This window comes from Corvus brachyrhynchos, unplaced genomic scaffold (assembly GCF_000691975.1).
Source record: "Corvus brachyrhynchos isolate BGI_N302 unplaced genomic scaffold, ASM69197v1 scaffold4, whole genome shotgun sequence".
In the NCBI taxonomy this organism is placed as follows: Eukaryota; Metazoa; Chordata; class Aves; order Passeriformes; family Corvidae; genus Corvus; species Corvus brachyrhynchos.
In genome coordinates, this window is record NW_008237878.1 from 8,714,647 (window position 1) to 8,729,855 (window position 15,209).

The 15,209-nt window shown below is 35.4% G+C and overlaps 1 protein-coding gene across 1 annotated transcript in view; it reads right to left on the reverse strand.

The window, feature by feature from the left end:
- CUNH3orf67 (chromosome unknown C3orf67 homolog) overlaps positions 1-15,209 on the reverse strand; it is a 72,281-nt gene that overhangs the window by 39,691 nt on the left and 17,381 nt on the right. The window contains 7 exon segments of the mRNA XM_017732590.1: positions 1-40; positions 1,211-1,347; positions 2,450-2,457; positions 4,595-4,617; positions 6,767-6,894; positions 10,453-10,609; positions 12,466-12,580. The exon segment at positions 1-40 is cut by the window's left edge and continues 2 nt beyond it. Coding sequence (XP_017588079.1) covers positions 1-40; positions 1,211-1,347; positions 2,450-2,457; positions 4,595-4,617; positions 6,767-6,894; positions 10,453-10,609; positions 12,466-12,580 — 608 coding nt within the window.

Sequence of the window (15,209 nt, forward strand, 5' to 3'; positions counted from 1 at the left end):
GAAGTTGGCATGATGTTTTGTTACCAAAGGTCTTTTTTACCTTGAAAGACATTATTTCTTGATGAAAGATAAAAATATAACAGCTTTCAAAATACTCAAAGATAAACACACATTTTGAATTACACGTCTTTTTCAAATACATATTTCCAAATCTTTTCTTAAACATTTTTTCAGGAAACTTCATGTTAGGCTCTATTCAGTGTGGTATCTCCAATCTTTACAGTCAAGTAGCAGGCAGAGGTTTTTTTTCACGGGGTGAATGGAACAATGCAAAGAAAAGGGAAAAAAATTAAAATCCACTATCAGAATAAAAAGACTAAAACTTGTAGTTATTCTGGACCTCAGGAGTATTTTCTTCCTTGGAGGAAGTAATATCACTTCACATCTTGACTTTCAAGTGACTTCCTACACAAGAGTCTATTTCCTTTGGCTGGATCCCTTATTCTTGCTGTTAAAATGAGAACTGTAGTCCTGATCAGATTCCAAAAACCTGTATATTTGTTGCTGGCAGACTGGGACCAGGTGTTTTCCTTGGCATTGTAATTGACAGCATCACATGAGCTACTGTAAGGCTGACTATCAGAGCATACTGAAATGTAATTTCTGCTCTGCATTATAGCTCTCATCATAAGGAAAAATATTTACACACACACACAGGAAATTTCAGCAGTCTAGAAAAAAATTTCAGAAAAATTAGGATGAGAAATCACAGAGTAATTTCGGTAGAAAGAGACATCTTTAGGTCTGATGCTGAAATTAGATCAGCCCGTTGCAGTCAAGTTTTGATGTCTTCAGAAGCTCTGAAATTCTCCAATCTCTTTATGACCCTGTTGCAGTACTGAACCTCTTCATTGATATATTTAGTCAGAGCCTCCCTGCAATTAGGGCCCACTGCCCCTGGCCTTTCAGGGCACCTCTTAGGAGAGGCCTGGCTTCTCTACAGCCCCGCATTCATTGAAAATAGCAACTAGATTCCCCCCATGCCTTCTCTCCTGTGGGCTCAACAAACCCATGCCCTGAGCTGGAGCCACCCATGCATTTTCCTTGCCCTCCTCTGGATGTTACAGGATCTCTGGCACTGGAGGTTCATGACCTACCACAGTTCTCTGGAGGCAGCCTCTGAAATAAACATTTAGTGTAACTCCTCTGCTTATCAATGTCTTCCTTTGCAAAAGTGCCAACAGTGGTGCTGGAATTTAGCCCTTCTTACCTTTCCAGATACCTTTGTATTGGGTCTTCTGTTTGAAGATGGAGGTGGTCCAAGGATCTTTGACCCAAATGCAATATGTGATACATCTTGAGTTTTACTGCTGAATATGTTGCCTTGGACTCTACTAACCAAGTTACCTAAGTTAAGAAAAAAAATAGTTAAAAAAAAAACTTACAGTACTTACAAGCAATAAAAAGTAATGTTTTTTAAAAATCAACTAAAAGAAGAGAATTATGAATACTAAACATATATAAAAATTATGGTCCTTTAAAGTGCAATCCCTAGAAATATAGGAATAACACATTTTATAAAAGTATGTCAACATATCAGCAAGAAACTTTTGGTCTATTATAGAGACATATTTCTAATCTTCTTGCTTTAAAGTTTTATTTAAAAGTGGGTTATTTATAAACAAAAAAAAATTGGTTTGCAGGATTTCTTTACAACTTCAATGCAAACCCAACTTCTGACAGGAAGAAAAAAGAACTCTAATTAATAAATAACAGAATAAATAAATAATAACACAAAAAAAACTGAGGCAAGACTGTCAAGATATTAGTCACAGCTCAGAGAACTATTTACATGTAGCTTGCTTTTTGAAATTACTGAATCTACTGTATTACCAGGGCTGAGCCCTAATATTGCAAACAAACTATTGCTGCTAAAATATTCTACCCTTTTCAGTATTTATTTTTTTTACTGCTTAAATTGGAGATTTATTTTTGTAAGTCTTTCAAAGCACAGAAGTTGCCAACAAGTCTTCAAGACAAACAAAAAGTAAACATGGAATGCAAGTGAATGTTCCCAAAAAAATTTAAAAAAGGACAGTAAAATGGTTACACATTAATTTTACTATCAGGGTTGCAGAGCTGCATGTACTATCTATTTTCCTCTTTTATAATTCTCCAAGATCTTCAGTGAATTCTCCTTTCCACAGCTGATAAAACTGGTATCTTCACATTAATTTATATTTAATATTTACATCGTCCAAAGATATTTTCTTGCTACAACTTCAGTGTTAAATTGCTATTTCACTTTAGAGATTTGACACCTTTATAAAGCAATAAAGTAGAAACAAAACATTTTGCCGATTCCCCTGAGCATTTTTCATAACCTTATTTCAAGATTAAGCTTTATTTACAGTGTCATCAAGGAAATGAAAAACAGTTCATGCATTAGCCACCAACATCATAATTTACTGTACTAATAAGCACAGAAGAAGCTACTTACTGCCATTACCTGCCTCCCTTTTTCCTGATGTGACATTTGGTTGCTGTTAACAGCTGCCATTTCACAAGATCAGATGACCTGTCTTGGTTTAACATCAATTTCTTTTTGCTGGCTACCTTGGGATGTTGTTAGCTCCAATTAGAAAAGCTGATTTGCATTAAAGTCTGTCTTAATGACCACATTAATTGACTGCAATTAATTACCTACATCTACACGTAACAGTGTGTTGATGACATAATGAAATAATATGTGTAATTAAAAGTGAATGATACTAAAAATAATTAGGGCTTTTAATTATCAAATAAACAAAAAGTTTAGTGTATTAAAAGAACATTTTCCAATTAAAATGTACCTAAACATACCAAAGATTCCAATTTCAAGTACGCCAACTTCTGAAATTTGAAAAACACGTCTGGAAGAACACATCCTATCTTCATAACGTGGGATTAAAAAAGAGATTAAACCTTAAACTGAAGACATTTCATCTTCATGTAGGTGAGGGATGTTATCATTAATTACCACATATTCCTAAGGGCTATGTATCTTTGTAGTCCAGATGGTAAAATCTGAGTCTTGTTTTAAATAAACATACACTTTTTCTGCTTAGATGCATCATTCACACTGTTGTACTTATTTAAATTTTACAGTCCCTCATATTTTGACAATCCAGCCAAGAAGCTTTTCTTTTGAACATAGTCACTAAGAAATTGGATTACAGAGTTTTCTCTGCTATTCCAAAGGCAAATTTATAATCCAACTTTACAACAGAACTCTGGCTGGACTACTTGTAGGGCAGTAATACTCTAAAAGTATGATTTTCCCTTTAATACTACAAAAATGGTACTTGCCTGTAAAAAAAAGGCTGAATGTAATTTAAATACATAAATATATGAAGGGTCTTACTCTAAGCAAAAATTCAAAACCCCTTCTATTCATTTCAGCTGCTGTAGGACAAAGATTGCCTTTGCTAATGAGGTATATTGAGAGAGAGCAAAAGCTAACAACTTGAAAAAGCACCAGCAGAGGCAGCTTAGTGCAGATGATGAAATCTTTATGAGTTGTTTTTTTCATATTCTGGTTAAAGCAGAAGAAAAGAAGTTTAAAAAGTAGTTTTTAAAATCTTTTGATATTATCAAGGTTGCTCTCAAAGTTTATTTTTCTTTAGAGCTTCATGAGATGGTACAGTCTTAAACTTAACCAGTAGTTATCATTCTCTGTAACCTTATTGCTTTGGTCAATACTTTGCACATGTTTCTTCAGAGCATTTTAACAAAAATAGTGGAAATGATTATTCACTGAATTCAAATACTAAAGATGAGAATCCTCAAGGCTGAGAAAGTTCTAAACCCAGTGGAATAAAAATCTACCTTCCTTAACTACAGCACCACTTCTAAAACTGCCTGTACTGATGAAGATGTGTTCAAAATGGGTTCTTTATCTAATTTGCTTGCTCAGACTCACTTTGAAGCTACTTCAGTCCTACCTCCTTCTCAGAAGATGTTCTACCACCCTGTTGTAGTATGATCACATCACTAATAAAAGGGGTCACAGAGGAAGGGGAAAATGAAATACTTTAGGAAAACATTCCAACTATTATATGGGCTAAACCAAAGCTTTAGCTTTGTGTCTTGTTCAGAGGCCAATAATAACATAACAAAAGAGTAGAGGAAAGAGGATGCCTACAGAGAGATTTCACCTGTGCATTTTTCTAAGTTACAGCAATAAGAAGTTTATGTACTTCTCCAGATTAAGATGAAAGTAACAATCAAACCAACATTTTAAGAAGAGTGAAATTATCAGTTCTCCATGAAGGACATGAATCAGAGCACCTCATTTAAAATCCATTGTAACTATCATTTTTAAGAAGGGCTTGCACATATTCCAAGATATTTACTGTTGTAAATGGATCTACAGAAGAACTTTTTTAAAAAAAGAAAAGAGTAAAGATCAGTTATGTGTACATGCAACTGAATTTACAAACCCGACTGAATTTATGCCCAAATATCCTGGGCATAAGGAAATTATGTTTTTGATATGTTTAGAATTCTAATCAATGAAATTTAGTGACATATTACTGAAAAATATCACCTTTTTTTCTACATTGATTTATTTCCTCATTGACATTGTAGCTGATGTCTTCAAAACTCAAAAAACTGATTAAAATCCCCCCTTATTTTCTTCAAATACAAAGTAACTTGTCAAAACTTGTCAATTTTATTTCATTCTTTACATAGTTCTGTGAAGACCAGTACTGCTTATGAATAATTTTACAACTCCAGATTTCTAATAATGAACATAAATAATCTATGTTTCTCTCCACTGCTGTTCTTTAATGATGATCTATCTTTTTACAAATTTGTTTTAAAGAGATAATCAGTATTTTGAATCAAGACAATAAGGACTTTAAATTTATTTGCCATAGTGAAATTCTGCTGTTGACTTCACTGCGGGTAGGAAGCAATACACAATTTTAAAGCAAAATAGCAGCTTTAGTAAAAAGCTCTCAATTGTCTGACCCAAGTCTATTTAAGCAATTTCACATCTTGGCATTCGTATCTACAATTCAGTTTCTACTGATTCTTGGCTTACAGATCTTATTCGAACAGACATGCCAACTTAAACATAAAAACACAGGAAATGCTAGTCTAGAACAGGCCAATAATCTCTCTAACATTCAGTTTCAAAGGCCAAACCCAGTGCTTCAGAAATAGCACAAGATAATTCAGTATGGATTTTTGAAATCATTTGCCTTCAACACAATTCTTAGAGAAATGTTGGAAAAACTTGGAAGTACAAAATTGAATTTTCTCTTCACATTTTTGCTGCTGCTAAATACAACATTACTGTTACCCATATAAATTGCCAACTGATTTTGGAATCATACCAATTTCTTTACCAGCTTCTTTTAGCAGTAGATTCCATATTTTAATAATATTCTGTGTAACACAGCATTTTCTTTTATGAGTTTTTAATGTTCAACTGCATCATCACATCAAGTGATGTCTTGTTTTTGTGCCATGAGATAAGAAAAGTAGCTTTTATTGAACTTCCTTTGTATCACTGGTTACTTTATAAATGCCCTTATGTAAATTTTTAATGTTTTCAACATATCGTATGTGAGAGTTTTTCACTCATACTGCTTCTCCCTGAATCAATTCTTGGTCTGTAAGGTATTTTCTGAGATGGCTTAACTGATAATGTATGAAGTATTTCAGATAATAATGCAAAAATGATTTAAAGGTTTGATACCTTTTTCATTTCCTATGAATTTGAATTTCCTGCTACTTAGTTTTTTTAAAACATTAACTGAAAATTCTACTGAGCTATATCTATGGTGATGATAACCTTCCTGCCTTGAGTCATTTAATTTTGATCCTTTAAAGCTTAACTGTAGTTATCATTCCTCCCCTATGCACAATCCTTTGCACTTAGCAAAGCTAGATTTTACATGATGTTCCACATTTACCCCATACAATGGTCCCTAGGGCATAATTCTTCAACACAGTGGCCAAAAGACATAAAACCAGTAAACAGAAAACGTTGCTTTGAAAACTGTCATGTTTCCTGCATGTTACCTGCTCTGTTTTTCAGGAAAAAGTAAATATGGGATTGCCCATCTCAAAAGCTTAAAACTCTCAGATGTCCCAGTCTTTATTAAGCCAGTATCTGTATCATAATAAAATTTTGCTCCCCTGTTATTCACTTCTCTGTTGAGATTATTCATAACTACAATAAACAATACAGAGACTAAAACAAAAACTTTTGAGGTCTCCTGCTGTTAGCTTTCAGCTGTAACAATAATTTTAAATTTAATCTTCTGTTTGCTTTCTCTTAGCTTTTATCCAAGTCAATAGCTTATATTGGCCCAGTTTCTTTAATAGACCTCTTCTATTCAATGCTGCCGAAGTCTAAATTACATGGTTTATTATTTTGTAGCTTACAGAAACATTCAAATAACTCCAAGACACCAATGAGACAAGATTTTCCCTTTCAGAGTATAAGCTGAGGACACTACATGGTCATATTGCCAGAAAAGTTTCGTTGATGTGAACATATTCTAAAAAGAAGTGTAACAACTTCACTGTACAATGCTTCAATGTACATTCATATGACATCTCAAACATTGTTATAAATCTCATGCTTAAATTAGAATTGCTCAGGCTGCACACAGACCTCAAACTATAGAACAGATGTGTCTATGTACTTGTGGCACTACAGGTGCCACATGTTTCCCTTTAAGACATTGGAACTCTTCACATGGACATTTACAAAACAATTATTTGTGCACATACTGTATTGATTGTATTCACAGTATTTTAATATAACAGAATAATGCTTGTGAATTTTAGTTAGATTCAGCAATTGTGTAACTTGTGGCACATCAGAATTGAGCTGGCAGGTTTGAGGAATAACATCTAAGCACTCACACGGCGTAGATGGAAAACCTCCCGTACCTAGAATCAAAAAACATGGGCTTTACTTCACTTGTGACACTATGGAATTAAATTTGACTTACATTATTCGGTAGATTACATACACTTTAGTTTATATGGCTATAAAAATGGAGTAGGTTATGGTAATTTGAAAAACTTGCTGCAACTGGTCACTTTTTATTGTAAATTTAAAAATTATTTTGTGTATACTTTTAGGCCAAAAATTTTGAATACAGTTAAAGAAATATACACTAACTGCTGAATAGCTGTAGAAAATCAACTTCTTTGATTTTTCAAGGGAGCAAACAAAACAATCACAAAATACATTTTGTTAATTTTTATTACAACTCAGCTTTAATTGTAACACTGATGCAGTTATTTTCAGATAAAATGAACAGCTAAATATGGTATTTATATCAGTGGGACTGAAGCAGCAAAGGAGAAGTCCCATATATGCAAGTAAAGAATTTAACAAGCTTTATTCCAAACTTTGGACACCATTACCCATTCATGATAAACCAAAAAGCTGTCAACCTATGTATTCTTGTGACATCAGGCACTAGTAAAATGTGAGCTGATTATCTCTGCTTTCCCTTTGATAACCAATACAGACTGAGTTTATGAATGCTGCTCTATACAAAGAAAGGAATCCATGTCAGAACCTTTCCTGATGTTACAATGCAAATTGATTCCAAATTTTAGAAGACTTGAATATAATAAGCTAATGAATACTAGACTATTTTCCAAGGATAAGAAGAGGAAAACATAACTTGAAACCCAAACATGAATGAAGGATCAAGTATTGAGATTCAAATAAAAAAAATCAAGTGTCCCATGTTGTATTTCAGTAGTGGACACATTTTTTTAACCATTTATTTTTGCCAAGCCAGTGCATTATTTATCACTGTTGGGCAACACTTAGTGATAAAAACCCATATGTAAGTTCTGGATCACTATGGAAACAAGAAACTAGGTGCAGTTTAAGCTTGTATGCTTCAGTATCATGAGGCAGAAAAGATGAATTATTTCCTCCTCTATCTCAATTATCTCATACAGAAATAATTTCTTCATATATGTGGTTTCTCCTTTGCAAATCCTATCATTTAAAAAATTCCAAACATACTGTATACTTGCTACTTGAAGAGTAACACACTCATTGCACCTTGAAATCACTACTTCCACCACACCAAGGAGTTTGAAGCAAAGAACTTGACCCTTGTCCTGGCTTCTGCTGGGAAAGATGTAATTTTCTTCCTAGTAGCTGGTAGAGTGCTGTGTTTTGGATTTGGCGTGCAACCAGTGCTGAAAACATACTGATGTGTTAGCGGCTGTTCAGCTCCCCAAGCTGCCCTGTCAGTGAGCAGATGGGTGGGGCACAAGATGCTGGGAGGAGACACAGCCAGGACAGTTGACCCCAACTGACCCAAGGGATATTCCAGACCAAATGACAATGTGCTCTGCATATCAGCTAGAGGGAAAGCTGACTGGGGGGCTGCAGGTGGTAAACAAATTATGCAAATAAAAACCAACTGTCTTTCCTGGGTTTTATTTATCTTGTTTTTTTTGTCATTACAATTTATTATTATTGTGTTCTTATCTCATCCCACATATTTTCCTACTTTTACCCTTCTGAGCCTTTCCCCCATCCCACTAGGGGGCAAGTGACTGAATGGCTGTGTGGTGCTTAGTTGCTGGCCGAGGTTAAAGCATGACAACTCTCAACACAAGTTGCAATGTCATTGCATTCAGTGGAGCTCAACTAACTGGTCCAGTCATTCAGAGAGGGAAAAAGCTTTATCAAAGAGTAATTGTTACCTGAAACTTTATTAATAATATCAAAACCCTTTACTATTGTTCTTCTGTAATTGAGTATGAAGTATAGAATAATTTTAATTCAGCCAAACTTTCAGTTGCAATGAAAATTTAAGATGGGTCTAGAGAGCAAGTTTAGAGGAGTAGCTGAGGGAGCAGGGCTTGTTCAGCCTGGGGAAAAGGAGGATGAAGTGAGACCTTGTAGAGAGGTAGGTGTTGGTGTCTTTTCCCAGGTAACAAGCAGCAATACAAGAGGAAATGGCCCCAAGTTGTGCCAGAGGAGGTTTAGATCAGATACTAGGAACAATTTCTTCATCAAAAGGGTTGTCAAGCCCTGGAACAGGCTGCCCAGGGTGGTGGTGGAGTCACCATTCCTGGCGGTATTTAAAAGCCATGTGGATGGGGTTCTTAGGGACACAGGTTAGTGGTGGCCTTGGCAGTGCTGGCTTAACTGTTGGAATCAATGACCTGAAAGGTATTTTCCAACCTAAACAATTCCATGATTCTGATTCCATGAATTGCCTAGATAGGGAAATTCAAAAGCATACAGAAAGTACTAATGCCCACCAGCTGTGTAATAATCACAGAATTGATAATGAAGTAATTAGAAGTGCAATATTTTACTATGCCTACAGTTTATTAAAGCTGTCAACTCATTATGTTAACTACATTTTAGAATTTTGGAACTCATTTAGAATATTTAATCACATTTCAGAAACTGTTTAGAATGGAAGGGAAAAAACAATGCACCAACGGAATTAAATTAAGTGAATGCCAGTGAGAGCTCAAACTGCAGTTTCCTGCTAAGAATTTACCATATTCTCTCTGTAGACATTTTTAAATTAATTTTTTTCCAATCTTACCAACAAAAAATCAGAGGAGTAATCACAAGGTTTGCCTACTCTCCCCTATTGGTTTAGTGTTTCCAAATGAAGGATACATTTTGTTACACTTACAATACTGTTGACTAATACTCCTTCTGAAACCAGAAACGTTTTTTCAGGCAAAAAAAGCGCCACAAAATGAAAATTTGAACGAAATTGAAGCTGAACAATTCCTAGGGGTGCCCTTAAAATAAGAAAGTGCCTGCTCTGCTTTTGAAATTTCTCTGCTATTACTGCAAATACCAGTGAGGAATGAAGTTCTCTCCCTTGGAAAATGATGATTCAGGATTATGATCTGAGTCTGGAGACTGGTAAACTTTGACGAGTATCCTGATCTATTACAAAAAACCCTCTCATTTTTCAGCTCACCACCAATATTACCTTCCCAATAAACAAGGACCCATTAGGATAACTGGACATAAGATCTGAGGTGTTTTTTATAGTTTCTTTGCTCTGTTTCATATAATGTTTTGTTACAATTTCATTTGCATTATTTTATAAAGAAATTTTTCATCAGCTGCTAATGTCCAAAATTAAGAAAACAATCAGCAAATGTTCCTGGTTTAAGTATTTCTCTTTCCTTTCAGATACTCTGTTCTTGGCCAAAACCTGATTTCTATCAGCATAAGAAATCCTCATTAAAACAAGCTCTGTACTTGATAAATCTTGCCAGAATTTCTTCAATAAAATACTTCTAAGGAATTCAGTGTTTAAAACACAGGAGTACACACATATTTAATTAGTTGCCTTAAGTCCAACACTAGCAGACTTTAAGTTTTATGAAATCATGCAGTCCTTCAAATTGCCAGTCTGATTAATAGGAAGCTCTTGATTTTATAATATGAACAGTTATGATTAAGACTAGATAGTAATTAAAACACACCATCTCCCTCAGCTGTATCTTGAGGCTTGGATTTTAAAGTGAAGATCTTTCTTAGCTTACAGTTAGCTGAAATAATAATTCCATCCAAAGACCGGAAGACAGCTCCTCTGAATATTTCCCTGGTAAATGCTACCAAGTCAATACACATATTGCACCACTAGAAAAGAGAAACAATACTCTTTAGTAAAACCCATCAGCTGAGGCTAACATAACTTCTATACAAATAAACAAGATGGCCTTGAGGAGAAATGCAGCAATTTTCATTCAATTTGCAGAACTGTAATATATTTTATACGGTTACTCGTGTAAAATTTAGCTGATCAATGGTTGAAGTTTTAAGGGAAAAGAAAAGTAACAACACAATGATTGTACATGCCTAATTTCCTTATAAAGTCAAGGTAGAAATCTTAGCTTCTAATTGCCAAATGGCAAGTATTTTTGAGAAGAAATTTAGGTGCATACATTACTGTTCAGGTCTTAAATCTGAAATTTTGGAAGGAAAATAATACTTGTTTTGAAGACACCAAGCAATGGACTGAAAAATTCAGTATTTAGTTATAACTGATATTTCTATGGCTGAGATTGGAAAATACAATAATTTGTAGGAATACAATATAGAAAGCTAGCATGTGAAAATGCAAACTGTGTTCTGCTGATGGAACAAACAAATTACTATATATCCTGATTCACCACCCCTCATGCTGATAATAATGATCAGCTTGTGTACAGAGTTAAGTTGAACTACCAGAGCCATCTTAAAGATCTATCTAATCACTGAAAGCAGCATGCTCCCTCTTTTAAGCAAAAGCAATGATAAAAAGGCAGATAACCATTTAAGGGAGACAGATATGTATTCAGATACACTAAGAAATATAGATCTACTCTTTAAGGTTGGTCAAGCATTAAGGTTATTAAAATATTTTGTCCTTCTAACTGATGAGAGCATCTAGACATATCTGATTCATCCTTTATTATCTAAGTTAAAATACATAACTGAAGTTCATCTTCTGATTGAATTTAAATTGGTGTACATTAATGCACACTTTATTCCTGAAATACTTGTAGTAGTCTGACACCAACTAACTGAAATTACACTGAAGAAAAATAATTTTATTTCACTGATTTTGAATTAACAGCAACTTCAGGCATATGATCTGACATATATTCATTAAAAAAAAATCCAATTACTTCTTCCCACAAAGCAGAAAACTCCTCAATTTTTAGATACACAGCTGCTTTCACTTAACCTATCTCAAAAAAAATTATAAATTCAGAGGTTTTTGTAAAATATTCTCTCTCATGTCTAGCCTTAAATCACAACTGCTTAGTATACTGTTATCTAGTTTCCTGCATGCAAATATGTATTTTAAGATACTTGAAATCTAACTATTCTCATATCAAGTTTATTTTTTAAAGCAGTATTTGAGACTCCAGTCCTTACACGGTTACACAGTAACCATCAGGCTTTGTATCCTGTCAGCTATTACCGTATGTTGTGGCTGGGCATGGGAGAGGAGAATGAGGAGAAGATAATGGTTATTGTTTTGTTTTCATCAGTTTGACATATAGATTGTTCTATATATGCCAGAATTTGGAAGAACCTGAAGAATGTGAAAGCAGCCATCAGCTACAGTCTACCTGCAGCGCCAGTGAATGTCATTAAAGGTCGCCACAGGAGAAGGGACATGTGAGCAGGAGCACCACCATGAAGAAGTATCAGGGACACACAGAATTTTATGGAGGCTGGATCAACAGGAGAGGTGAAGAAACATCACAAACAGCAATAATTTTGTAAAATGAGAATGAATTCCTAACAGAAGAAGGATAGAAGAGGTGCAGCATTAAGTGGTTCTGCTGCCATCTGGTAATGGGGATGTACACAAGTATCTTCAATCAGTAGGAGCTGAGTTCTAAACCAAACAATAATTTCAAAAAGTTTATAATATACACAAAACATTTCTGATTAGAAAACATGCTCAACCTCAGTCCAGGGAATATTCCCAAGGTACCTACTATTTTGCGCTTGATCATAAACAGAGGAATTTTTGCATGCAGAGGGCTTACAGACAACTCCTTGTGGACCGTTGACAAATACAATCTTCTTTTAATATTGCCAAAATCAGTTATCCTATAAAAGAAAAGGCAGGAGAGAATGGAACAGATCTTTGTCAATTCAATAATCCAGTATCTTTGGGAAATCACAAAAAACCCTGTTTGTGTGCAGAACCTTTATGTCAGTGATAGCAAATATGGAATTTAAAAACTACTTCTTTTACAAGATGAGTAATGAGATTTCTTTCTCCAGTTCAAACTTCGTGGCTATATCCCTGCCTATATAAAATCACTTTACATGCTAATTTCATTTCAACAGTCTACACTCTTTGCTAGATTTCCACAGCCCTTCAGACTATGAAAGAATTCAATTTGTATGAACTGAGAACCCAGTAGCCTTTAATAATCATACGTGTTTGGGCCGCTTAAGCTTGTGTTATCTTGGGACCTGCTAACTAGAAAAACATTATTTGCTTTCTGTTCCTAAAAATGCCTGTCACTGCACATAGATTCTTTTCAGCTCAAAGGTAAACACAATACATTATTGTCTGTCTGTTTTACTTCATGAGGACATATCTTCAAAGGTGAATTATAATACAGAAGTTTATTGCTCACTATTTGGGTCATCTCACAATGACACCAAGGGCACTGAACTTCAACATTTCTAATAAATTCAGACCACAGACATGGTCACAACAAAAAATTAGGTTTCCTTTAAACTGATAAAGAGGGTAATTTTTACGTTGTTTCCTTCAAGTCTTGTGAGCAGCTGTACTGTATTTGGCTGGGACCCACTTAAATTTCTTCAGAGGAGCTTGGAGAGTGCTGTGCTTTGAGCTTGTGCTGGAAGCAATGCTGGTAACTCAGGGATGTTTTCATTGCTGCTGGGCACTGCTTACACAGAGTCAAGGTCTTTTCTGCTCCTCACCTCATCTCACCAGCCAGGAGGCTGGGGATGTATGAAGATTTGGGAGGTGATACAGTCAGGACAGCTGATGCCAACTGACCCAAGGGATGTTTCAGACAATATGGTGCCATGCTCAGCAGTAAGAACTGTGGGGAAGGAGAAGGAATGGGGAAAGTTCAGAGTTATGTTGTCTTCCCATGTAGCCATTACACAGCCCGGAGCTGTGGAGCTCCTGGAGATGGCTGAACATCTGCAGGCCCATGGGAAGGAGCTAATGCTTTGTTTAGATTTTGGTTGCATGTGCAGCTTTCGCTCTCCCTGCTAAACTGTCTTTATCTCAATGCACAAGTTTTTGTGCACTTTACCCTTGTGTCTTCTGTTCCCCATGCACTGCAGGAGTGAGAGAGGCTGCTGTGGCTCAGCTGCCTCCTGTGGTTAAACCACAACAGCAGCACAACCTTGACATTCCCCAGCAGTCCTCCCTTAACACTCCAGAGCACAAATATTACTTTAAAGGCTTCAGTCTGGGAGAATATGCTTAAAGTATGGGGAAACAATGATTAATTTACCTACTATTTTTGAACAAGCTTATTTCTAACAGATGGGTATTTCTCTGTAATTAGCATCCCCTCTGAGAAGATGACAAATAATTACAATAAACAACTTCTTGTCACTACTTTGTGTTGGTAAAAGTAATTACTCATAATCATTCAAATTCCAGGTTTTATAGAATAGTGAGACTCCCCTGTAGATTTGGTTTTTAAAAATTATTACTGAGAACACTTTTTCATTAGGTAAGAACTACCTGTAGCTTAACTAATGAAATGTCATCACCCAGAATTTGTAGACAAACACCCTAAAACATTTATAGGTTTCCTTAGATCAACTTAGGAGGACATTAACTCTGGGGCAAATTACATACTTTAGCTATTTTTGCAAATTTGAGAGTTTAATCAAGGACAGTACAAAATATACTGCAAGTATGTAAATATCAAAAGGTTCTACTAGCACAGGCAATAAAAATACATAAGCACCTTCTCGTTTCCCCCCACAGTCATTAAGACCATCATCCAAAGCAAACCATTCACCGGCTTTCCAGAACTTGCTGATTCTTTTCTCTCCCTTGCAGATAACCTGACCTTTAAACTATTCATCCTCATAACATGAGTGGGCAAACCAAAACAAAGTGGAAGACTCTACTATCTGTTTCAGTTTGAAAGACTAGCAGTTCCTCTTATAGATCACATGCACTTGAAAAGCAGAAATTCCACTACTGTGCCAAGACAAAAATATTATATCCTCACTATTGTTATTGTTTGATATGAGAGATTCCAGAATCAGTGGCACATACTTTTATGAATGGACAAATTATACCAAGTCCTTGAAAAGTGATTTCATCAGAAAACCTCCAAGTGTCTTACAGTGCTAGAACCTGGGTTTGATCTTACTTTTGAAGAAGTTTAAGCAAGATGCGAAAGAATTCCCTTAAGATCACCAGCTGACTGGCCACACAGCTAAGCCTTTGTCCCAAATGAATGCGTAGTTCCACTCATCACTTTACTTCCCATATACCCTTTGGTGAAAAACTATGGATCTAGTTTCCAGAAACTCTTCACTCTAAATCTTGGATGTTCAGAAGTGCTAAGAAATTGGGGCACCAAAGAACTCCAAGTATTGGAGCAGTGGTTGCTTGGAGCTCCTTGGATTTCCTGGTTACATGTAGAGCTGAGTAACTGTGCGGAGAAACCAGGCAGTTGCAATAACCTGACTGCTGAGAAACAAAAATACTATCCCTGCT